We start from the raw sequence: 24487 nt of genomic DNA on the forward strand, positions 1-24487 counted from the left end.
TCAGACTTTAAAACCTGTAAGGTTGTATTTTAATTTTAGTATTAAGCTTATACATTATAGGATCATTTAACGTTTAATAAAATAAAGGTTTTCGCTCGTAGACAAAAAGTCATTTTCGATCAACAAAATGCTAACCAGACCCTAAAAATAATAATTGATAAAAAAATTATAATTGGAACATAATATTATTTGAAATTCCCGTATATTTTTATTGATATGCTAAAGGAATAATACTTTTTGAATATCGATATACATAAATTTCTTTTTAAAGAAGTTATATGTTCAGATAGAACCATTAAAACTATTTTATTTATTCTATTGATTTTAACTTGTCTTCTACTTCCTTTACTATCTAGTTAATAAACGTGTGTTAAAAGATTCCTAAATTAGACTTCTTATGCATTTGTCTTCATACAATGTGTATTGTTTTTGTCTTATAATGTTTTATAGTCTACAGAGAAATTCATAAATGAAATTGAATTTGCTTTACGGCAGATGTCACTGTTTCCATCTGTAGTTTCGCGCCTTTTCCGGAAATAAATTCCGGCGGGGGTTTCTGGTTTTGGATATACACGTGAACAGGCGTCATCCAATCAGCTGGTAAATTTTGAGACCGGCGGTGGTCTTCGTTGACTTTCTTGGAGTGCATGTTTATTATCTGACTTGTTATTGTGACTGTATAATTAAAGTGATTTTATTTTGTCAGAGGTTACAAGAAGCTTTAAAAAATTAGGTGGTTTATTTTATAGAACGTACATCATTGCAGTTTCTGACCTTCAAACATATCCTAAATATGTTGTCGCCATTTTGACCATGCAAGTTGAATTGAAATAGTTTATTTTCGTTTAATTCATTGCTTAGGGTTGCTTTTGTGAGTCGTGTAAATGGATATCTATTGGGAGCACCGCGAAGAAAATGTCCAAGAAACCTAGTATAGTAAATTTCCTTATAAATGACGCCAATGGTTAGTAAGTAGTGACATTAGATTTCGACGATTTAGTTTATTTTTCACTAAAATTAAAACATTTATTAATAATAAAATTTCTCAGTCAAATTTAGCTGTTAATGCAAATTAGGCGTCATCATGAATTCTTAGGGTGAAACGTAGGTAAAGCTTGTTCGAAGTGTTTGTTTATGTTGACGTTTATAAAAGTTCTAACAAACACCTTACCCGTAATATTTCTAAAATTGGCTTAATTTTAAAGCACATAAAATGTTTTTAGGACAGCCGCAAATGGTAAAGGTGGTGCAAAATACAAACAACCATTCCATTGCTCAAATCAAAGTGAAGCCAAATCCTGTGAAAATATGCAAAGCACCAACTAGTGTCGATAAAAATTTGAATACTCAGGTTGGTTGATAATATATAAATATGAATGTTATTATTAATTACATGTGTTAATAGCTTTTATTAAACATATATGTTTACTATATAAGGTGGCTTAAATTTTTGAGGGGTAATAATAGTAATTCAGGGATCAGGAAACTATCAATCTTTCAATCTTTAAAAATAAAGGTTTACATTTTTTTCATTATTAAGCCTATATAAGTAAACATAATTTCATGACTGATTTATAAACATCTTGTTATTAATATTAATGTTCTAGTTATCTTCAGTTTATGTAGCTTTCTGGCGAAGTCAGCCAAATAACCTGCTAAATAGTGCTTATTGGGCTTTGAAATACAAAGAATTAAACAATATTGTTTATTATATGCTGTTAGCTATTTAATCTCTTTTAATAAATGTTTGTCATGTCTTTTGTGGTTACCACAATACATTAAATCTTTTCTAGAGTTCTTAGATTGTTGCTAATATTTAAAATATTTCAAGGTATTTTTAATTAAAAAGCTTTTGAAGCTTTTACAGAGGTTTAATTATGAATTTTTGCTTTCAGTTACAACTGATAGGGTTTATTCCTTTAATATATAAATTGATGATTTTTTATTATTTCAGACACCTGTATTTCGTCCAATTAAAATTACCGGTATTAAGTGTGCATCAAGTAAGTGCAAGAATCTTATTTACTTTATTGCATAAATTGTAGTATTAATATTTGTAGTTAAACATCTTAACTTTCTGGTATGCATAGATTTAGAAGTAGTTAATGAACAACAGTTGTCCAGAAAAGCCAGGCAGAATTTTGGAAGCCAGTGTTAGGACAGCAAATATTTAACAATTGTAGATAAAGGTTTTTTGTAGAGATGACAAAAGAGGATTTAGATATATTTAAAATTCAGTTATTTAACAATAAAATTGAAACTGTATAATCCTGCAATAACAATTTTATACTAAAATTAAAAATTGCTTGTTTCGTTCTGTTTTGTTCCAATTGTTAGCTTTGCCAATTTCCTACTTATTAGGCATTGGGCATTAAAGACACTTAAATTGACTGAAATTTACATGTACAAAGTAAAGAAAGTCCATTCAATATAATTCTTAAAAACATTGTTATTAGAATATACACAACAGTTTTTAGCAGATGTAATTGTAGTGTATATAATGTTTAATGCTACTAGCACTTAAGCAAAAATTTTTCCTGATAAATGGCACTACATATCCTTAACATGACGATGCTGTATACTTAATTTTATTATAAATTTTATTTATGAACATAACTTTTGCTGTTGAGCAAGAGATAATAAATAACTGGTGCCACCCTAAAAAAACAAACATACAACAACAACAATACAATAATGTTTTGAGTTAAATGATACATGTGTAGTCTATTGGTATAGTTCCTTAAAGTTACTTAATATTGGTCACAAAACTGAAATTAATTCCTGATTACTCAGAAAATTGTGATAAAAATTGTAATGGCAATCTTTTCTTTTTGTTTAGTTTTTTTAGTATTGTCTAACTAGATTGTTTAGTGTTGATTCTAAAACTTAAATTTTATGATAAAATCTTATATGCCGACTGGACAAATTATGTAAAATTAAAGCTTGGAATAAATAGAAACTGATATGTCTGAACAAATACTTATATAAATATATGTTGAATTATAAAATTGTACAAATGTACTGAATACTGTCAATATCTTTTTGTTAATACAATAGTGCTTCTTGATGTTGAAAGCTGATAGTTTATATGTTTCTGCATATTTTTGTTGCTGATAGAGGATTGAGATATCAAATTTCCAGTGCTGGTCATAACCCAATCTATATTTGTACTTTTGATAAATCACACAGAATTGTGCCAAAAAAGTTTCTTCAGTAAAGTTAAAACCTACTCTACTGAGGGCACTTGTCTATTTTGCATAGACATAGCATTATGAATGAATTCAAACAGAATAATATAGGAAATATTGGCTAATGCTTTAAATTTTCGAACTCGATTGATGCTCACTATATTACTGCTGTTGTGCTTGGACATAGCACATAATAAAACCTTAAGGGGGGAAAGAGTCAACAGAGACATATATTAACCGACTATAAGACTTTGGATGACAGTGCTGAGAGTGGCCTGATCCATAACACAATGTTCCGACTGCAAGTACATAGAAGACCTTGTTATTTCCACGCTCCTCTTTTGTCAATATCTTGCTTTCATTTTGTTAATATCTTGCTTTCATTCCTTTGTTGCCCTTCTTATCATTATCTTCCCTTCCTTTCTTCTTATTCGATGTCTTCCGTGTTGCCGCAGCCGTCGTCGCTTCCATATATCTCATATTCCATCCGCCTGGCGTATCCAGCCAAGCTGACGCTTAACAAAGGATATGGGGCATCTTTTATACCCAGGTCTACATATTCTCTTCAGAGCCGCGTCTGTGACCAACTGGGTCCGCCCTCATATTACCCTTCGACGACGCGTACGCATAACTTGTAATGGTTAGTAATAGGCATATGGCAGTCCTAGCATGGTGGTCAGGGTGTAAGTTATGATGTAATTTTATTTGCCAAGGTTTTTATTAGTCTTGGCATACATATTGACTCCAATTATGTGTGGATTACAAGTTTTTGTCATATACAGGACAATCGTTTACAGTATGCGTTTATCGTTCACACATATTTTTTTTAATCAAATTGTCTCGTCCTAGCAATTGCATGAGATATACTTTTGGATTCCGTGAATATGATCACGTATTTTTATATTAATTTCAGCATAAAATTATAATAAAATCACAAATGACTGATTCTCTCTGCAGTTTGAAATACTTTTTGGCACTTATGATCGAATCTCATCTAAGTAATACAACGTTTATCTGCCAATATGCATTAAAACTAGTCTTGGTTAGACTTTTCTGTAGATAATATTTTTAAATTGAATGTAAAGTTTGATAGCACGCTGGCGCACGCAACAAGAGATAAGACATTTGTTTTGTAACCCATCCTGGCGTTCATACCGTCTCCGCTTAGAATAGAATCTGTCCAGCTATTCACAGTACGGTGTATTTTTAAAAATCAATCAAACAAAATGGATTTGGTTTATGCTACATAGCTTAGGCTACATTCAAGAAAACAGAGGCAATTGTTGTCTTCTTGCACATGGCCATGGCGCGCGTGGTAGTGTGCCGCATAGTTTAATCAGTAAGCTTCCAGCGTATCTTTCTATCGGTGGTTTTCAAGGATAGGTTTACTTTATATCTTTCTTACTGATACATAAAGGTCTTCGAAATCTAGCTGTGTCTATAACAGGTTGTCAAATATCTCCCTTCCGCTTTTTTGCTCTTTATTCAATGCTTTATAAAAAGTGTTACAGTGATCGGATTTAGTTCAAATATGCGCCGTTTTGTTCGATAATCTGTTTCCATCTAGACGGCAACTTCATAATACCTCCCTCGTAGAAGCCCCCCTCCTTATTTGCGAAGAACTCGGACAGCCACTTTTCACAAACCTCTTTTGAGTTCAACTTTACACCACCAAGGGCGTTCGCCATGGACAGGAACAGGTGGTAATCACTTGGCGCTATGTCCGGGCTATATGGTGGATGTGATAAAACCTCCCATCCGAGCTTCCGTAGCTTCTGACGAGTCATCAACGAAGTATGTGGTCTGGCGTTGTCCTGGTGGAACACTACACCCTTCCTGTTGGCCAATTCTGGACGCTTCTGGTCGATCGCCTGCTTCAAGCGGTCCAGTTGTTCGCAGTAGATGGTAGAATTAAGCGTCTGGCCATATGGGAGCAGCTCATAGTGGATGATTCCCTTCCAATCCCACCAAACACACAGCAAAACCTTCCTGGCCGTCAATCCCGGCTTGGCCACTGTTTGGGACGATTCACCGGCCTTCGACCACGACCGTTTTCGCTTGATATTGTCCTATGTGATCCATTTTTCGTCGCCAGTCACCATCCGCTTCAAGAATGGGTCGAGTTTGTTCCGTTTCAGCAGCATATCGCAGGCGTTGATTCGGTCCAGAAGGTTTTTTTGCGTCAAATCATGTGGCACCCAAACATCAAGCTTTTTTTTGTATCCAGCCTTCTGCAGATGGTTTAAAATGGTTTGGTGACTAACTCCCCTCTCCTGGGCGATGTCACGAGATGCCACATGCCGGTCTAACTCGATGTAGTCCATGATTTGATCGGTATTTGTCGTCACAGGTCTTCCGCCGGCTGGCTTATCCATGGTGTCGTTTTCGCCGGCTCTGAATCGTCGAAACCATTCCTCCGCGGTTCGATGTGATAGAGTACTATCCCCCCAAAACACCATTAATCTCACGGAACGTTTCTCTAGCGGATTTGCCTTTAACGAAGGAAAACTTTAAAATAGCGCGAATTTTGGCGTTTGTGAACTCCATGTTTACACGTCTATAACTGTTGAACGCAATATCCAAACTAATCATGCATAGCGTTGTTTTGTAGGTTATGTCAAGACCTTTTAAATTATGTATAGTATTGCCAGATACGAGCTCTGTAGCGCTTTGTACATAGCCGCAAAATTCAAAAGACAAAAAGGCGGAAGGGAGATATTTGACAACCTTTTATAACAGAAGTTTGAAAGGTATACCCGTAGATGCTGGAGAACTGATGTTCAAACAAACTAGAATTAAGACAACATTGATAGCTCTAATTATATTATTAAGTGAAAGAGAATAACGGGGTGCGATATCCTAATCATAAAAAAGTATTATTGTTGTGAAAATTATTTCTTCCTATCTCTTTCCATTGATATTAGTTCAACGCGTACTTTGTTATACAAACATTATCTATTTGGGATAAAATTAGAAATTCATTGGGATTTATTATTTATTCACGTATGTTTAGTATGTTTTAAAGGACATAATGTATTAAACGATATAAACATTACACAAAACAGTAATGGCAATGTTTAATAATTAAAAACGATAACTTCTTTCACATTGGGCAGCATTAGTATATGAAAAATTAATTCTCCGATTTACATTTTCCAGAATTGGTGCCAGTTTCCGGTAGCACGTTAACTCGTTTCCAAGAAATCGTACCTAAGACCGAACCACTGGAAGTTGAGCCACAGGTATTGATTTATTACCTTTTTCTTATTGATATCTTTAATCATTAATACAGCGATAGTGAAAAATTATTACGTTATTACTTATATTACGTTTTTGCTCAGCGTGTGTCGCCTTTGATAACATACGGATGTGAGAGTCGAGGTCGTTTAAGATGGGCCTTACAAGAAGGCTCAAGGTCACCCAGAGTGCAATAGAGAGGGCTATGCACGGAGCTTGGCCACGAGATCGAATCAAAAATGAAATCTGCAGACGACGCTCGTCTGAAGTGGCAAAGGTTGGGGTCCAAATGTTCTCAAGCGGCGACGACGAGTCGGTAGACGCAGCTTGAGAGGTCTACCCCTACTAGGTCGACCAACGAGATAGGGTGGCGGGATGTAGCTGAATGCGGGCAGCAATAGACCGTTTATCGTAGCGATCATTCGGGGAGAGGACTATGCTTTTTAGTGAGCGTCTATCAACTGATATGGCGATGATAGTTTTTTTTTACAATAAATTGAATCAATTATTTTCATTTCTTTAAAAGTATTAACATATTATAATTAAATGAAGCTAAATATAAACGACACATTGATTTAGAAGAACAAACTCAATAGCTTCATGTCTCAAGTTTCTATCAAGCATATTACAATTTTGAAATATGACCTCTTCGAATAAGAAACAGATATTTAAATTAGTTTTAAATAAATTCCAAGTTTGTATTGAGATTTTGTTTTTGTTATTGTTTAAAAATGAGGCGTGCCTTTGGAAAGTGGCCATTTAGGTGAGTACCATCGTAGCCGAGCAATATAAGTGCCCAACTCTGTGTGTTTATATGTAGCCATAGCTAGTGAGATTACTGTGATAATAACTAATATATATTTGTTATTCACACGCTACTTGGACGTTGGCATTGCAGCGCTTTGGCAGACGGTCCATAGTGACTAGACACAAGAGCTCTCGTCAATCTCAACTTAGGCTATCACTCGACACCTATTTATGTTCCTACTTCGATTGAGTCACGGCTAGAACGATTTTATCGAATTACAAATTGAATCATAATATGATGATGATGATTCAATTTGTAATTCGATTCAGATATCTTTTTACACTCATATATCAACATAGCTTATCATACTTATAATTTAATAAAGTCAAGCTCTACTGAAGAAATAATTAGAAATGATGTTTAGAACATGTCCTCAAGGGCCATGCGTCACGCTCTCGTCACACAAAATTAAACCCTTTATTTCCGAATAATTCTTAAACAAAGACTATAGTACTACTAACTAAAAGTGCGGACGCGCTTTGTCTTTGCGAAGATGGCTTGCGGGGGGGAGGGAGGAAAGGCGAAGAGTGCCTTAGTCAAGTGGTTGCTGTCGAGACGGAATATTTGAAATAAATATTTTCTTCTATTCTACGTAATTGCCACACTTGTACGATATAAGCAACACGTAAAGGCAGCAACCATGGCCAGAAGCCCAGGTGATATTAGCAAGTCCCTGAAATCACCCAGAGATACCAAGTGTAACATGAGCCTGGCAAGCTCAGTCGCCGCCGCACCAGCGGCATCGCCCGGAGAGGGCGCCGCTCCAACGACATTTACGGCGCACGTAGCACCTGCGGCATCACTTACGGCACGCGCCACACTAACGGCGTCACCGACCTGGCCCACCTGACCGCAGTCATCAACACGCTTACTACAACCATCGTAGTAGCAGTCATAAAAGGGAAAAGCGTGACGGCGCCCAACGAACGGCTCGTTGTTCTCGCCACTGAGGAGACTAGCCGAGCTATGGTCGCAGTGTCCGGGGGCCGCACTCCTGTGCTGACATGCGTTCAGTCAACGAACGCAAGGAAATGGCCAGATTGAAAAAGGACCCTACTCGAACCGTACACACGACAGCGACTTCGCCACCTGTTATTGTCTTGGTCACTACCGCGCCGTAGTTCAATGGACCCGCACCTGTACCACCGACACGAACGCTCCCAGCCATCATCGTGGCATTGCGCGCACGCTGAGTTTAAGTGCCCTTGCAAAGTGTTGTAACTGCGCCGCTCGTAATATTAAGTTTATAAACGCGGACTGTATTGCACATAAAGTAAAGTACCATCGAAAAGTGACGAGTGACTTCCAGTATTGATTATGGATAACCGCACTTCCGTCAAATTAATCCAATGCAAAACCTCCAAAACGGGAAACACTACGTCTACATTCAAGCAAAAAAAAACTTCAAAACTGAACTCCGCAGTATCATGACGAATTCTAACCTACTAGACACAAAAATATTCGACCGTAACGCGGTCGACTTAGACGTTTTTATAAACCAAACCAGGGATTCTGTGCCTAAGACTTTGTGGATAGCGTACCTGAAGCGACTTAAAACTAAGCTTGTTTATTTACACCGTCGTTTACATGCCGCTAAATAACATCACGCGCGTTTAAACACGATATTCGACCGATTAAGCGGGGATCTAATTTCTAAGCGCACTGAATACGCACGAAAGCTTAGAGAGAATTCGGCGGTTGATTTCCTCTAAATCTGCAACCGACAAGATGAAGAAAATGTACGGTCAGTGACTAATCGCCTCCTTAAACACTCAACTCGACGATAGGCACCGGGCACACAACGTACAACAAAGCGCCACAGCCCTCATAGACTATTTATACCCCGACTTCCCCGGACTGTTTAGCCCGCATCTTCGCTGTCACAGACAGGACTCCTGCCGCCCCGGACAAATCCCCCTTTCCTGTGGAGGAGGTTTAAGAATTATTCAAACATGAATTCAAAAATGGCGGCACTAGGCATGGATGACCTCACTTCTTATAATTCGCACATGCCCGCCCAAAGTTAATTACAGACTCTAAATAGTTAATAAATAATATGACCGAAAGTGCGGGATAAGGAAGTAGTTTTAGATTACGCTGGAAAAGGAATCACCAAGACGCTGCCTAAGGATTGCGTTTGGGGTTCAGTATGTGGCCTCCAAGAAATAACTTACTTTTAACTGCTTTTAGACATAAGAAAAATTGTATATAATAAAAGGCTATCGTGACTCGCAGTTGGGATCAAATAGCGGCAAGTTCATAAACGCGAAAAGAACCCATTGTAAAAAAACACCCAACCGATAAAAATTAGAACTAATAAAAATAAACATGTCCTGAAGCACTTATGGTGCAGCTTATCGAATCCAAAAACTGACTTAACATTTGATTTTTCTTAACACTTTGATTGAATTTCTTTTGTCAGTGGAAGACATTACTGATCGATTATATTCCTCGATAACACAACACAGGCCTTGTATACAAAAATTGCTCTATAAAATAAATATTATATTTATATTACCCATTTTCTAGGAATTTTATGAGGATCAAATATCAGATTACCAGCTTGTTCAGTCAATACCGAAGTTAGTACCTATTTTGCCGAAACCAGAGTCTCCCGTGAAATCGTCTACGAAAAGTGTTAATTTGTCGCCTACGATGTCGCACGCTTCGCGAAGGAGACATGATTCAGATAATGACCCACCAGCAGAGTAGTAAGTAATTTTAGTGAAATTTTTATAGTGTTTTTATTTTTAACACATCTGATACTTATTGACTTGCCAAAAAATGACAATAGTTTTCTCCTACGAAAATAATACCCTACATCATTTTTAAATACCTTAAGATGCAAGGATTTCAATGCTAACTGGATAATATTTTACATATGAGTAATTAATTTTTTTTGTTCTCTTCAGCACAACAAAGAGACGCAAGCATGCTGACAAAGTTGGTAAAGGACTGCGACATTTTTCTATGAAAGTATGTGAAAAGGTGAGAAATAAGGGTTTCACATCATACAACGAAGTTGCAGACGAGCTTGTTGTAGAGTTTGCAGCAGGGATGCACGGCTCCGCAGATAGTCAGGTAGTACTACTCCGTCCTATTCAGCTACATTTTAATATCAAGCCTAAAAAAACATTATGAGTAAACCTTAGATACAAATTTACTTGTTTGAACACAAATTGCATTATCTTATTTTCATTAAAAACAAATTTTAATGCAAAGTAAAAAGGATAAAGAAAATAAAAAAATATATAGATATTTTTAAAGATAAATTTGGCAATCAGCCGGAATTGATGAGCTAGCTTTCTAATAGTGGATTACTCAGTCTTGATCGATGGTCATTTTTTATTAGATTCATAAGTGTTTCCGAACAGAGACATCATTTGCTTTGTATTTTTTGACAGAAGCAGAAAATTCTCGGGGCTCATATTAATATTTAGGAAAATGTTCGGCGTTTACTGAGAAAAATACATTTTTTTAAATAGTAATGTTGTATGAGTAACTCGTCAGAAAAAAATATTTCTTATTAGTAGGCACTGCCTTTTTATTACAGTTAATTTTGTAACAATATATTGACAGGACAAAGTCAATAAAGTAAATTTTATTTTGAAATGCATGGCAGGCTGCATAAACATGTTTAAATGGACCGCATGCTGTTCATCTTTGGATTAAGCCTAACTCCCAATAAATATTTGTTAAAGGTTATAAACAATTTTTTCAGCGCTTATTCTATCATATCACTTCCATACAATTAAACATGTTTTTCATAGCTGTTATAAACTCGGCGGGTGAAATTAATCTTAAATTTGACATTTCCAGCAATATGACCAAAAAAACATTCGCCGAAGAGTTTATGACGCGTTAAACGTGTTAATGGCGATGAATATAATATCTAAAGAAAAAAAAGAAATTAGATGGCTTGGCCTGCCAACAAATTCGATCCAAGAGTGCACGGCGCTTGAAAAGGAAAAACAATCAAAATTAGAGCAAATACAGAAGAAAACTCATCAATTACAAGAGCTTATTTTACAGGTACCCTTGTTTTTCTCATTATAAATTACATTAAGTAATTTATAATGAGTCAGTCAAGTTTGTTATAGTCTAATAACATTTTTATAATTATAGGTTTATGCGACTCTTTTTAAACTATGCAAATACATAAAATCGGAGTGTCTATTTGTAATAGTAAAATATCCGCTTTTAATGTGTATATGAATTATACAGTACTAACACCAAAATTACATTTAAATAAAAAATGAAATATCTGATTTTGACGGGACTTGTACTGGGTAGCTTAGGCAACTTTTATTTAACAAAAATTATTAAATGAAAAAAAATACTTAAAATATATTTTTTTGTTAAATTCCATGCGGATGAAGGCGGGCGGGCGGGCACAGCCAGTCATAAGTTTCAAGTGTGATCAATGTTAAAGCATGGTAACCATAAAAATTATGGTAATTTGTAAAGAAAAGAATCTTTCTATTAGCAACTTAATTAAAAGCGACGAAACTTTCCACATGATATATTTGAAAACATTAAGCTAATCAAATGCTAACAAAAAGCAGATCTAATTGATCTGCTTATTGTTAGCATTTGATTTTATTTTATTTTAGTTTGCGTTTTAAAATTGTTTTCTTCTGTTAATATTTAATGCCATGGTTAAATTTTCAGCATATATCATTTAAAAGTTTAATAGAAAGGAATAAAGAAACGGAAAAAAGAGGTGTAAAGCCTTCACCATCGTCTGCTATTCACTTACCTTTTATAGTTGTAAATACAAGTGACAAAGCATTGATAGACTGTAGTATATCAAATGACAAGTAAGTAATAACAAAAAAAATATTCACATATCAATTTTGATTTATGATCAATAAATTTAGACGAAAGTTAAGATTTCCGACATTAAAATCTTATGATAATATTTTTCAGAACAGAATATATGTTTAACTTTAACAAGAGGTTCATGATACATGATGATATAGATATATTGAAAAGGATGGGCCTTCTGTTTGGTAAGTTTTTAAAAAATAATGATTATTTTGATTTTTTAAATGAAAAGGTGTACATAGCAAGAAATTCAGGAGATAGTAGTAGGGTTATTAGCCTTAACGATCTTGTGTTATTACTCAATTAATATTAAAAAATGTGTCCAAAGAATTATTGACATTTAAGCACAATAACTTGATATCAAGATAGGTACAGAGGTTACATACATTTGATGATAATATTTTTGGGCCTTTTATTTGATCATTTGTTGTCAATTTGTAGGTAGTACATATTTTATTTACTATAAAAAATTTTAGACTTCTGATAATACTTGCCAAAAGTAATTAAAAGTTCTGTCTTAATGTTTTTCCATATCTACATAAAGAATTCTGAAGGGACCAAAACTGCTAGAAATCTAAGTATAAGGTCAAGACTGTGTAGTGAATGTATTAACACATCACAACGAAACCATCAATATTTCTTCGTGATTGGAAAGTCCCTATTCTATTTATTAATTATGTGCATCAGTCAATGAGATGACTGCTTGATGCCTGTTTATATAAGAGATCCTAACCAACAATTTTAACTCTGCCCACAAATCTTCACTTGATGAATGTCATCCTTCCAAATCAATTATAAACTCATCATTTTATTAATTATAGGTAATTAATTATGGGATTCAGGATAATGTTGACGGGTCTAGGTTATAAATCTATTTTCGGTAATTTTTTGTTACATATACTTAGTTTTATGTAAATTAAATGGTGCAAAATTATATTTATTATTTCTGTTCATATATCTATTTTATAAATCTTTATGATTATTTTAGCTCTGTTTTTAAACATTTATATTTCAATTATCTTTTTTTCTATTAGTTTATTTTCTGTTGCCTGATAATGTTTTGTGATACGCCAATTTTTCTATTTTAAATAAGCCACTTCCCTTTTTCTGAGCTGTTATTGAACTCCTTTAAACATCAATATTCCTTCTGTATGGCTTAATCTATCAAATAATACTAATTTGAATTATTTAATTGTAATATTGTTTATAATATTTTAAAACACATTCCAGGGTTGGACAAAGGAGAGTGTTCAGAAGAAGATTTAAACAAAGTTAAAAATATGGTACCAAAATCGTTGGAATTTTATGTTGAACGTAAGTATTGCCTAAAAGGTAACATCTTTAATGATACAGATATTTATTGTAACAAAATGCCCTTTAATTCAAAAATTTGAGGTATATTATAGGTATTTCGCAGGCATGTGTATCACATACATATTATTCATTTTACATGATGAACTAAAATGTTTATGCATATTTAGGCACACAACCGTTTTATGTAGCACAGATATGTAAAAATGCAAATAAATGGATAGATATTTTTATAATAAGACATATAAAGTGGGTTCCAATGAAGTAGTTTTAGTACCTATTATGACTAGGGGTACGGAAATTTCGTATTTACGAAATAGATGCGAATAAATGCGAAAATTTCTTATAAATGCGAATAAATGCGAAATGTATGCAATTTTTCTGTTTTTCAAGATCATTTTTAAATGAGTTAATTGATGAATATACACACTTTCATAGGTAAATTCAGTGATGTCAACCCCGTATCATAGACCCCTAAGGCCCACGGGATATATTTCTTGGCTTACTTGTCAGTTAAGAAGCTCTTTGTTTTGTGTAAAAGACCTCTGGTCAGTTGAAAATCCCTTATTTTTAAAAAAACGCCTTATCTTTTTTTCGAACTCTGCCATCAATGGGCTAATCCATGAACTCATTAATAAAAATATAAATCATAATATGCATGACAATTTGTTGGCCGTCAAATGCAACTTTTCGTCCTTTGATGGAGCAGAATCTAATACAGAGTATTTGACATCCAACTTTACATAGTGGACGCTTAACTCATCTTTAAAATATACAATGTCGTCGTAACAAACTAAAAAAGAACGCTTAAGGTTGCGAATATTAATCTTTTTACGATTTTTTAATTAACTAAACTTGTCAAATGTTAAGGCATGCACCTTTAATTTTGCCTATTACCCCAAATTTAATAAGTTTTAAAGTATAAATGCGAAATTAATGCGAAATTTGCAATGTTTGAAAAATTTAAATGCGAAATTGGTGATTTTTTTTTGCGAAAATTCCGTACCTCTAATTATGACATATGCAAGACCAACATTTACAATATATGGTTCAAAAAGTATTTCTTCATGTTTATGTTACAACTTAATTTATGAATGTTTAACAAAATACTCAATTTTACATTTTAAACTGGAATATCAGATTTAATTTTAATATATTTGGTGTGGTATACAAAATATTAATCTTTTAACACTTACTTAACTTGAGATACCATTACTCTTTCAGAAATGGGTAGGGGTGATAATTTTAGTCTAGGTAATATACTAGACGACGAGAATATTGATGATGTCAAAAATGAAGATGAAACGTTGGACGAAACAGAAGTAAAGGATGAACAAGATGACGACGATGTTAACGAGTACAGCGAAGACAGCAGTGACGTGGACGTGTAGCGAGAACGGAGCGCGTCGGCGACGCGGACACATAGCTCTTTGTAACAAATATTATTTAGCTATTATCCAGTTGATCTGAGCGTGACCTGTGTCATTACTTATCAATATATCATGCAATGCGCACACAAAATTTCTTTAATTACTTTATTTTATCCTCTACACTCCATAGATCTAAATAATAGAAACATTAATATGTACGATTTGTCACTTGCATTCTGTAATGACATTGTGAACGGATTGTTGTTGCCAGTTTTTAATATTTATGAATAAGTTGCACCATTTATCCTTATTTCACATTTGATTTATGTTTTCTTTAAGTTATATTTTGTTTTGTCAGTGAGAAGTGCTAATATTTTCACAAATAATGTGAATCTCTGGTGCGATAATTGGGTCTTCAGTTATTAATAAAAGTCAAATTACATGAAGCATTGAATGCTTATGGTAAATATTGGTACAGAAATGTCGTAAAAATGTTAGTGTTCAAGATTTAGTAAATATTATTTACAATACTGATTGGAGTTGTTTTGTAAAGGAAATAAAATTCGTCAGATAAAAATGCTTTATTTTCCCTAATGTGTTATTATTTTATAATTTATCTTTCTACTACTAAAAATAATTACTTGATGTCGTCATCATCAAATAAATCTTCAAAATCTGAAACAGAACAACACAGAATAATTATTTTAAAATTTAAGACTGAAAGTAAGTAGTCTAAAGAAGTACTATGGACTTCATTCCCCAACTTTCGTTATTAGATCACACCAAAATTATTGTTGTATTATGCATAATACTTTTTTAACTGTTTTTCTGAGACAAAAATGCAGTCCGAAATGTATGCTAAAAGTTTGTTAAAAAGTACTTTCATTGTCTAATGTGGCTTACAAGAACCTTGTCAAAAGGTATATGGATACATAAGCTAGTTGAATTGGAACTAATGTAACACTGGAAATGAAGATATGCTTTTAGGATAAAACATTTTTAGCACATTATGTGTATGATGGGACTCCCATAATACCTCATAATTTTGTGTCACTCTCCTTATACACACACCCCCATCCTTATTTACCCTGTTCATGAAGGAATGAAACACAGAAATAACAATGGTTTTTAATCATACTGGTAATAAAATGGATGTTAATTTTCTAGTATGATGAATAAAATATTGTGTTCATAAATGCTGTTTCTGTGTAGTGGATGCTCAGTCTCTACAAGCATAAAAGATGTTGCTTTGGTATGCATAAAGGGTTGTTTGATAACCTCATATAAAATGTGCATCATTCTTAAAAATCTGCTAATGTGTAGCAACTACTGTTGTGTAAGAAAATAATAAATTAATTCATTGTATGAGAAAAAGTTTCAAAAGTTAAACATCAGATAAAAGTTATATAATACTAAAGTGCAGTGAAAAGAAATATTTTAAATAATTTTACATCTTAACAATCTGAATTTTAATCATAACAGTGCCAAAGTTCAATGTGTAAATACTACATTGAATAAATAATCTTTTTTATTTAATACATACAGGCAACCTTAATTTTATACCAACACATGCCTTTGTTCCTCCTAGTAGTACAGATTTTTCAAGTCATTATTTTATAAATTCCATAAAAACAAAGAAAACTTGAAATCTTAAATGTTACAGAAAAACTGCATTTAGTTCTGTCAAGATGAAGAAAAATTCACAAATACTTTTTTTCATGCATAGATATATTACAGATATTCATAACAATGTAATTAGCTGTTAAATTAAGTTTTACGGTAATATATTTGATATATTTTATATTTACAATAAAAACAATCTTACCATTGAAGAAATCAGCATGAACTGCTTTTTCATTTGCAGCTAAATCCATTAAAAGGTTTGTGGGACCTCCAGCCTAGAAAATATGTTTAAAATTTAATTAAAACTCATATTTTGTCAAGAAGTGATATCAATTACAATATTACATCTTTTGTTTCGTCATGTGGGGAAATTCTTTACGAGTCACCCTTCTGCTGCAGGGGTAGTAAAAGGGTTATGCTGGGATCCTATTGGGTAAAACTAGTTCACGATTTATCAAAACCATGGTGATGTTTTCACACACTACTCCAGTTTCAATAACTTTGACTAAGCCTGAACAATTAAGAGTAGAGTTGGAGCTCCTTATGTGTTATAATATGAGCAGAATTTATATGCACACCACTAGCATCAGAACATCAGTAACATGGATTACAAGTAAATAATTTGGAATTTGTTTTCTTCACACCTTTATTCATTCTTTAGAAATGTAACATGCCCCTAACTTCTAGCAGAAGTTTTACTGTAGATAAGGGCTTCTTCTTAAACCATAGGTCGCGACCCCAAATGGGGTCGCTTAATAAAATTCAGGGGTCGAGATATTTTTATGTCAAGTATTTATATATACCATTTTATAACATCACTAGAGTTGGCGGAATACAGTGGATTTGCAACGTTTAGACACACGCATTTGTTGATACAATATTTTGAAAGACTTTGAATCCTTAAATAAAGAAAAGAAAATCTTTGAAAAATTTATAACCATCAATGAAAAATATTTACTAGCATCATATGAAGTTTCATACTGTATTGCTAAAAATAAAAAGCCATTCACTATTGGAGAAGATCTTGTGTTACCTGCTGCTATTAAAATGGTAGAAATACTACATTGAAGAAAATATGGCGATGATATTCGAAAAATTCTTTTGTCGAATGACACTGTCTCGAAAAGAATTTTTGATATTAACAAGGATCAATTAGTACAACTTATTACAAGAATTAAAGAAAGCCCAAAATTTTTAATTCAGTTGGACAAAACAACTGATATTACTAAATTGGCTCAGTTGTTAGTATCAGGTATGTTTATAATGAAAGCGTGAAGGAAGAATTGTTATTTTGTCGTCCTATAGAAGACCATACTACAGGGAAAGACATATATTGTAAAGTTGACGAATTTTTAAAACCAGAAGGTTTATAATGGAAAAATTGCTGTGGAATATGCACAGATGGTGCAAGAGTGTTGACGGGCAAAAATATTGCTTTTAAATCATTTTTTCAAGCTGCTCATTATAATCATATAACTTTTACTCACTGCCTTATTCACCGAGAGGCTCTTGCAGCAAAAAAATTAGCACCAGAATTGAATGATGGGCTTCAGGGTGCTATTAAGATCATAAATTTTATTAAGAACCATGCCCTTAACAGCTGCTTATTTTCAAATCTCTGTAAGGATATGGATTCCAACTACAGAACTTTGTTATTACAGGCAGAAGTAAGATGGTTGTCAAAAGGTCAAAGTTTAAGATTATTGTTGTTAAAGGGCAAGATCAAAATATTTTTAACCAAACAAAAATGTGAACTTGCTGCTTTTTTTCAAAATGACTTATGGCTGTGTTATTTGTCAAATATTTTTGCAAAGTTAAATGATCTCAACTTGTCTCTTCAAGGAACAAAATTGTGATATGTTTACTTCAAATGATAAAATTGGAAGTTTTTAAAAAAGATCAACATTTGAAAAAGTAGGGTTGAACAAAATTCGTTCGAAATGTTTTCAAGTGAGGACAATTTTATAATCGAGAAAATTTATTGTGAAACTGTTATTGCAATAATTATTGTAGATCACTTAAAAGTGCTAGGAATACAGTTCCGTACATATTTTATATTAAATATTGATTAACAAAAAAATGTTTGAATTCAAAAGCCGTTTTGGATTGGCTCAAGAGGAATTTGCTGAGCTTTGAGTGACAAACATAAAACTACAATTTCCAAAAAAGCCCTTGACTTAATTCTGGATCGGAACCAGAACAGAATTTCCACAATTGCTGATATGGCGTTAAATGTACTTCTGCTATTTAACACCATATATTTATGTGAAGTTACTTAACAGCTTTAACACATTTTAAATCCCAATATCGTTCAGCGCTAAAAATGTAGAAGAGGTCTTACGTCCAGCAGTTTCAAACATTCCACCAAGATTTGATTTGTTATGCAATAAAAAACAGGCACATTCATCTCATTAAATTTTTTACTCATATTATAATTTAACACTTACCATGCAATTACTTCATTAATGAATTCATTTGAGTGAAATAAGTAGGTCAGACTCGACTTACTTTAGACTACAACTATAATAAATACAATTTTATAATTTTCTGTGCAAATTTTATTATTAGATTTTTGTATGTTTCACAACGAATTCTAAAACTATATAATTTCATGTGTATATGTATATTGTTACCTAATAAATAAATCATCAAAAAATATTAATTTATTTTTCTTTTATATTTGTATGTGGTCGTCAAGAAACAAGCAATTACAAATGGGGTCGTGAATGACAAAAGTTTAAGCCCTGGTGTAGACAGTATAAAATACTTGATTTTAATATTTAGTTATCCGAATTTCGAAATATATTTTCTTACTATATTACCATAACATTACGTGTTTTCTCTGAAACCATTAATTTTTGGATAGAGAGTACAAAACATTAATTGACGACAGAAAGCATACCAATACATTCACCTCCTTAAAGCTTGTATACTTTTAACCAATCAAACTGTATATTTTCCCATTGTACACCATTAACTGACAGTTTAAAGGATCATTTCGATAAATAATATTTGAAAAGACTGAATACACTAAACATCTTCAAGCATTACTTGGGAAATCCTTGTTCTTAACAATTTCAAGTTATATCTCAATATAATTTAGATAAAATATAAATATACACACTTCTTCTAAATCCATATAGGGGCCAACTCCTTCAGGAAACATTTCATCAGCAGCTACAGTTGGTTTCATGTTTACGTTGAAAGCTCCAGATAAGAGTTAATAAAACAGTTCTGTATTTTGACTTTTATCTGACAGATAGTTTTTAATACATTGTCTGTGAATTTTATCAAAGGGCAAAAGACCATGCAGCCACTTTTTTGTATGTAGAATGAAAAGTGTTAGGTATCTTTTATATCTTAGTTATAAAGTACTGTTTCAAATGATCCGTAATACATTTAAATAGTTAAAACTATAAATTATTTTTGTAACCAAAAAAAGCGTTAAGTAAAGTACATATGTCTATGTATAACTTAATAACAATAAAATTTTTCCGAATAAATTTTAACTCTTTTAAATTTATTGTACAAACATTATTACAAGATCTAAATTTCGCCAATCTGGTAAAAAAAAACAATGCCTTAAGTCGGCATTATGAACTACAAATCTTTTACATTAAAAAAAGTTTTTTGAACTTGATTGACGACAACAGAGTTGAATAGACTACATTTTTGATAAAGATTACTATCATTTTATATTAATAATGTTAACATATGAAAATAAAATTATTCTTGCCCCTATGGTACGAATAGGAACTTTACCAATGCGCCTTTTAGCTTTACGGTATGGAGCTGATGTTGTTTACACAGAAGAATTGATTGATTGGAAATTCTTGCGATCAAAGCGAAGATTCAATGGTAATTCATAATCAGAAAATAGATTATAATTTCGAATAACAATCCAAATGCTTAATTAATTAGCACTTTAATTTCTAGTTTATTAAAAAAAAAGTATATTTTGTGTTCACCAATAACCAATGGATATGTCTCAATAACTTAAATAAAACTTAAATTTCCCCATGATAGTTTCCAATATTACTTTATCATTTTGTTTAAACTTGTAAACTTTTTACAGATATTTTAAATACAATTGACTTCATTGACCAAACTGATGGTACTGTAGTATTTCGCACATGTTCAAAAGAGACAGACAAAGTTGTCCTTCAACTAGGTACTTGTGATGCTGAAAGAGCTTTGAAAGTTGCAAAAATGGTGTAAGTTATAATCCTTTAGAATTTAGAAATTGTTTTAGTAGATGTTGTATTAAATTTTTGAAACACCTCATTTTAACCGACTAAAAAGCACAAATAATTTGCATTAAATACCTAAAAGTTACTTGCGAAATTTTTAAATGGCACTAGAACCGCTGTGTAAGTAAAAAAAAAACCTAAAAGCTGCTAAATAGTAAATTTTTACAGAGAAAAAGATGTTGCTGCCATAGATATAAACATGGGATGTCCAAAGGAATTTTCCATAAAAGGGGGAATGGGTGTAGCTCTTTTAGAGCAAACAGATAAAGCATGTGCAATTTTGAAGACATTGGTGGATAATCTGTCAATACCAGTAACCTGTAAAATAAGAATATTTGAAACTGTGGAGAAAAGTTTAAGTGTTGTAGAAAAACTTGTTGGTACTGGAATTAAAGCAATAGCCATACATGGTAGAACAAGAAATGAACGTCCACAGCATGCAGTACATACTGATATAATTCGTTACATTGCTGAAAAGATACATATTCCTGTTATTGCCAAGTAAGTAAAAGAGACCTGTGGATTTTTAGATTCACTAAGAAGAAATATATTTATAAATATACATAGATAAATGCAATGCATAAAACACGACTGTTAAATATTAGTTAAATCAATGTAATACATTTTATTAACTTATGAAAAAGGATGAACTGATAGTACTTAGTTTTGAAGTGTTTGAATACACAAATCCTACCCATAGAATTTGATAATGTTTAAAATTCTTAGCAACATGTTTTGCACTTGACACTTGAGAAATAAGTTCACAATTAGTCTTTAATGTCTAATTTTGTTACTCTATCAAAAATATTGTTCATTTTATTAAGTAATTTACCAGGACAATAATGCTGATCAATTTGTATTTTTCATTTTATCATGATTATATTATTTGTATGATTATATGATTATGTATGATATTTGTTTTTTTTTTATCTATAATCATGATAATTTTCAGCGGAGGTTCTAAGGAAATAGAGAAATACAAAGACATTTTTAAGTTTAAGGAAATGACAGGTTGCACAAGCGTCATGCTTGCACGAGCAGCTGAATGGAACTGTTCCATTTTTAGAAAAGAAGGGTTACTGCCAATGGACACTGTAATTAAAGAATATCTTAAACTTGCAGTTGATTATGACAATTCACCTTCAAACACAAAGTATTGCATACAAAATATATTAAGAGATTTACAAGAGACACCAAGAGGCCGAAAATTTTTGGAATGTCAAACATTGGATCAAATATGGTACATATTTTATTTTATAACATTGTTAATTATAGTAAGATTATAAAATAATTATTTGCATTTTACCATAAAGTCATGGTTTAATCAAAAGTGATAACCACAGATATCTAAACAGCTGTATTGGCTTAGTTAATTCAGAACACATTTTTTATATAAGAAAATTAATTTCTTTATGTTATTTTTATTTTGAAAAGTTGTTTCTTATTCCATCTTAGTGCCATTTGGGATTTGGAACAATATTGTCAAGAAAAACAATCGCAATACCAAAAAATGGGAATACAAGGCAGATGGCAAGTCACACCTGATAGTTTAGAACCACCACTAAAGAAGCAGAAAGCAGATTCTGTCTGTATAGATGATGCAATCAAAATGAAGGCAAGTATCACCATTGTTAGCTTTGTAATATGTTCCTTCTGTTGCCACACAAGCATTCCTTAGAGATAAGTTATACATGGGGCACAGTTATTTCCCAACATCCAAATATATTTTCTCACAATTTTCAGTATGTGAGATTATGTTATATAGTTCAAAGAAATATGTACCTCCTGTTATACAAACTGCAATCATTTTGTTATTAGAAAATCAATTAATGCTCACAAGACTATCTACCTACATTAGAAAGTTTTACAATACTAACATTATGACTAAAGGCGTTCTTGTCCTAGTGATGTTTTATGTGATTAAATAAAAGAAGTAAATAATTTATATAGGTTTTTGTTTTACTAAGACAAGGATAATTACAAAAATAATTACATTTGTGAACATACACTCCACATTTATAAAGAATTTTATTTTGTATTAAAAAGAAGTTTTTCATCAGCAAATTTCATAAATTATACAAATTGTAAGACAGAGCATTAAAAAAATAATTTCTGAAATCACAAATCAAAATCTTTTTTAATACATAATTGATTTCTAATGTAAATGGTTTCAATTCTCATCAGAAGGTTATCAGATGACATAAAAATTTATAACCATAGGTAAAAGGTGTTATTATTTATTTGTAATTTATGTTTTCAGGTTTGTTTTATTAGAGCTAATTTTAATGACCTCAGTCTGCCAAAGTCTCAGTTACATACATGGGCAAGTAAAAATGGTTATAAGCTACCAATATATGAGACTCAGCAGATTGAAAAATTGTTTAGAACTATTTTATCATTCAATGGAAAAAAATATACATCAACATTTTGGGAGAAAAACAAAAAATTTGCAGAACAAGGAGCAGCCCTAGTTTGTTTACATCATTTAGGAGTTCTTTCAGAAAAAGAATTAGTAAAACTGGGCAGTATAATTAAGTAAAACTGTATCATAATACATGACTAACATATTACAAATGAGTTTTCATTTTTTCTAGATTTTCCAATAGTTTTACATTCATTTCTTTCATTTTTGAATTGAGCTCGTTGTGCTTTTTCAAATCAGATTTTAATGCCACGAAATAATTATAACATGTATACGCATCTAGTAACGTAGAGTCAGCGCCTGTAAAATTTAACACAGGCTCATTTTTTACGATCTTCGGATCCGATAAATCTTCTAAAATATACTGAGGAGCGGGTAAGTTAGGAAGTGTATATTTGCTAACATCCATGGTCGTTGTGTACGTTACTATTTTTTTTATTATTAACGTATCTCCTTAATCTGTGATAACACCATTTAATTTACACGTATGTCAACAATAAATGATTTGACAAGTTATTAGTGTTGCCTACATCTTAAAGACTGAGTTACCATTTATTTCATGAAATATAAGAGATCCTATATTGTTCTATAAATTATTGTCAATGATTAAAAAATATAACCACAACTCATCAAACAACCTTTATATATGTATATTTATATATGTATATTTTTTGCAATGTTTCTATTATGCACAAAATTATAATGTAAAAAGGAAGTGTACTGCTACCGATTAATTTATTTTGCGATAACATTACTGAAATTGAGCAGCACTAATCATTGTATATTTTAAAATAATGGTGTTAATTTTAATGATAATTGGTACTGCTACTAAGAAAACGAATATATATTTTAATAAATAAATAAATAAATTATATGAATTAGTGCGACGAATAAAAGTTAATAATAGCAAAAATCAATAAACTGGATAAATTTTGGTATAATATTTCTATATGTTCTTATGAGACCATGATGTATTAATGTGAGATAGATGTTACCTATTTAAATACTACTTTAATAATAAATAAGCGCAATAATTATATAAAAACTAAATAAATTTTACCCTCATCTTAAAATTTCGGGGAAGAGCCAGAAAAAAGTAGTCGAAGTGAAAAAGTTGTTCAAAAGAAGTGGTTCATGAACCCCGGTTTGCCGGCTCTTGGTATATATGTTGATTTTATTATATATATATATATATATATAAATATATGTATTCTACTTTAAAATATACGCAGCTTATAAGACACGAATCGTAATAAACATCGTAGAACGTCCTAAGATTTTTCAAGAATACTATTTCACTGGTTCTTCTAGTGTTGTGAATCGCATGGAACTTTTTACCGTGATAATTTGGAACTTGCATGAGAATTTACAATATTTTAACATTTCCTAGATGCACATGTTGATTAAAAGATTATCATCAAAGATATGTGCAATAAAATTGTAAATGATAT

At 32.1% G+C, this 24487-nt stretch overlaps 3 protein-coding genes across 10 annotated transcripts; 2 read left to right on the forward strand and 1 right to left on the reverse strand.

The window, feature by feature from the left end:
* Nucleotides 1-535: 535 nt before the first annotated feature.
* On the forward strand, nt 536-15089 carry Dp (transcription factor Dp). Of its 7 annotated transcripts, none has more exons than XM_068765014.1 (11): nt 536-600; nt 1224-1351; nt 1955-2003; nt 6348-6430; nt 9763-9944; nt 10146-10314; nt 11053-11265; nt 11905-12053; nt 12163-12245; nt 13291-13374; nt 14596-15089. In XM_068765014.1, the coding sequence occupies exons 2-11, from the start codon at nt 1235-1237 to the stop codon at nt 14760-14762; spliced, it is 1296 nt and encodes a 431-aa protein (XP_068621115.1). In that variant the 5' UTR covers nt 536-600; nt 1224-1234; the 3' UTR covers nt 14763-15089. The 7 variants fall into 7 exon arrangements, with proteins under 7 accessions (XP_068621115.1, XP_068621113.1, XP_068621114.1 ...); XM_068765012.1 differs by lacking the exon at nt 536-600 and adding an exon at nt 607-815; XM_068765013.1 differs by lacking the exon at nt 536-600 and adding an exon at nt 607-733.
* LOC137922128 (COP9 signalosome complex subunit 9) lies at nt 15086-19584 on the reverse strand. The gene is made up of 3 exons (XM_068765018.1): nt 19489-19584; nt 16567-16639; nt 15086-15416 (listed from the first exon to the last, which is right to left on the reverse strand). The coding sequence occupies exons 1-3, from the start codon at nt 19555-19557 to the stop codon at nt 15379-15381; spliced, it is 180 nt and encodes a 59-aa protein (XP_068621119.1). The 5' UTR covers nt 19558-19584; the 3' UTR covers nt 15086-15378.
* A 433-nt stretch (nt 19585-20017) lies between these two features.
* Dus2 (Dihydrouridine synthase 2) lies at nt 20018-23172 on the forward strand. Of its 2 annotated transcripts, none has more exons than XM_068765144.1 (6): nt 20018-20222; nt 20440-20578; nt 20783-21115; nt 21567-21854; nt 22070-22229; nt 22875-23172. In XM_068765144.1, the coding sequence occupies exons 1-6, from the start codon at nt 20069-20071 to the stop codon at nt 23151-23153; spliced, it is 1353 nt and encodes a 450-aa protein (XP_068621245.1). In that variant the 5' UTR covers nt 20018-20068; the 3' UTR covers nt 23154-23172. The 2 variants fall into 2 exon arrangements, with proteins under 2 accessions (XP_068621245.1, XP_068621246.1); XM_068765145.1 differs by having other exon boundaries at nt 22070-22199; nt 22842-23172.
* Nucleotides 23173-24487: the final 1315 nt, after the last annotated feature.

This window comes from Battus philenor, unplaced genomic scaffold (assembly GCF_028537555.1).
Source record: "Battus philenor isolate CCGP_79_NKW_IND1 unplaced genomic scaffold, ilBatPhil1.0.hap1 SCAF_2, whole genome shotgun sequence".
Lineage (NCBI taxonomy): Eukaryota > Metazoa > Arthropoda > Insecta > Lepidoptera > Papilionidae > Battus > Battus philenor.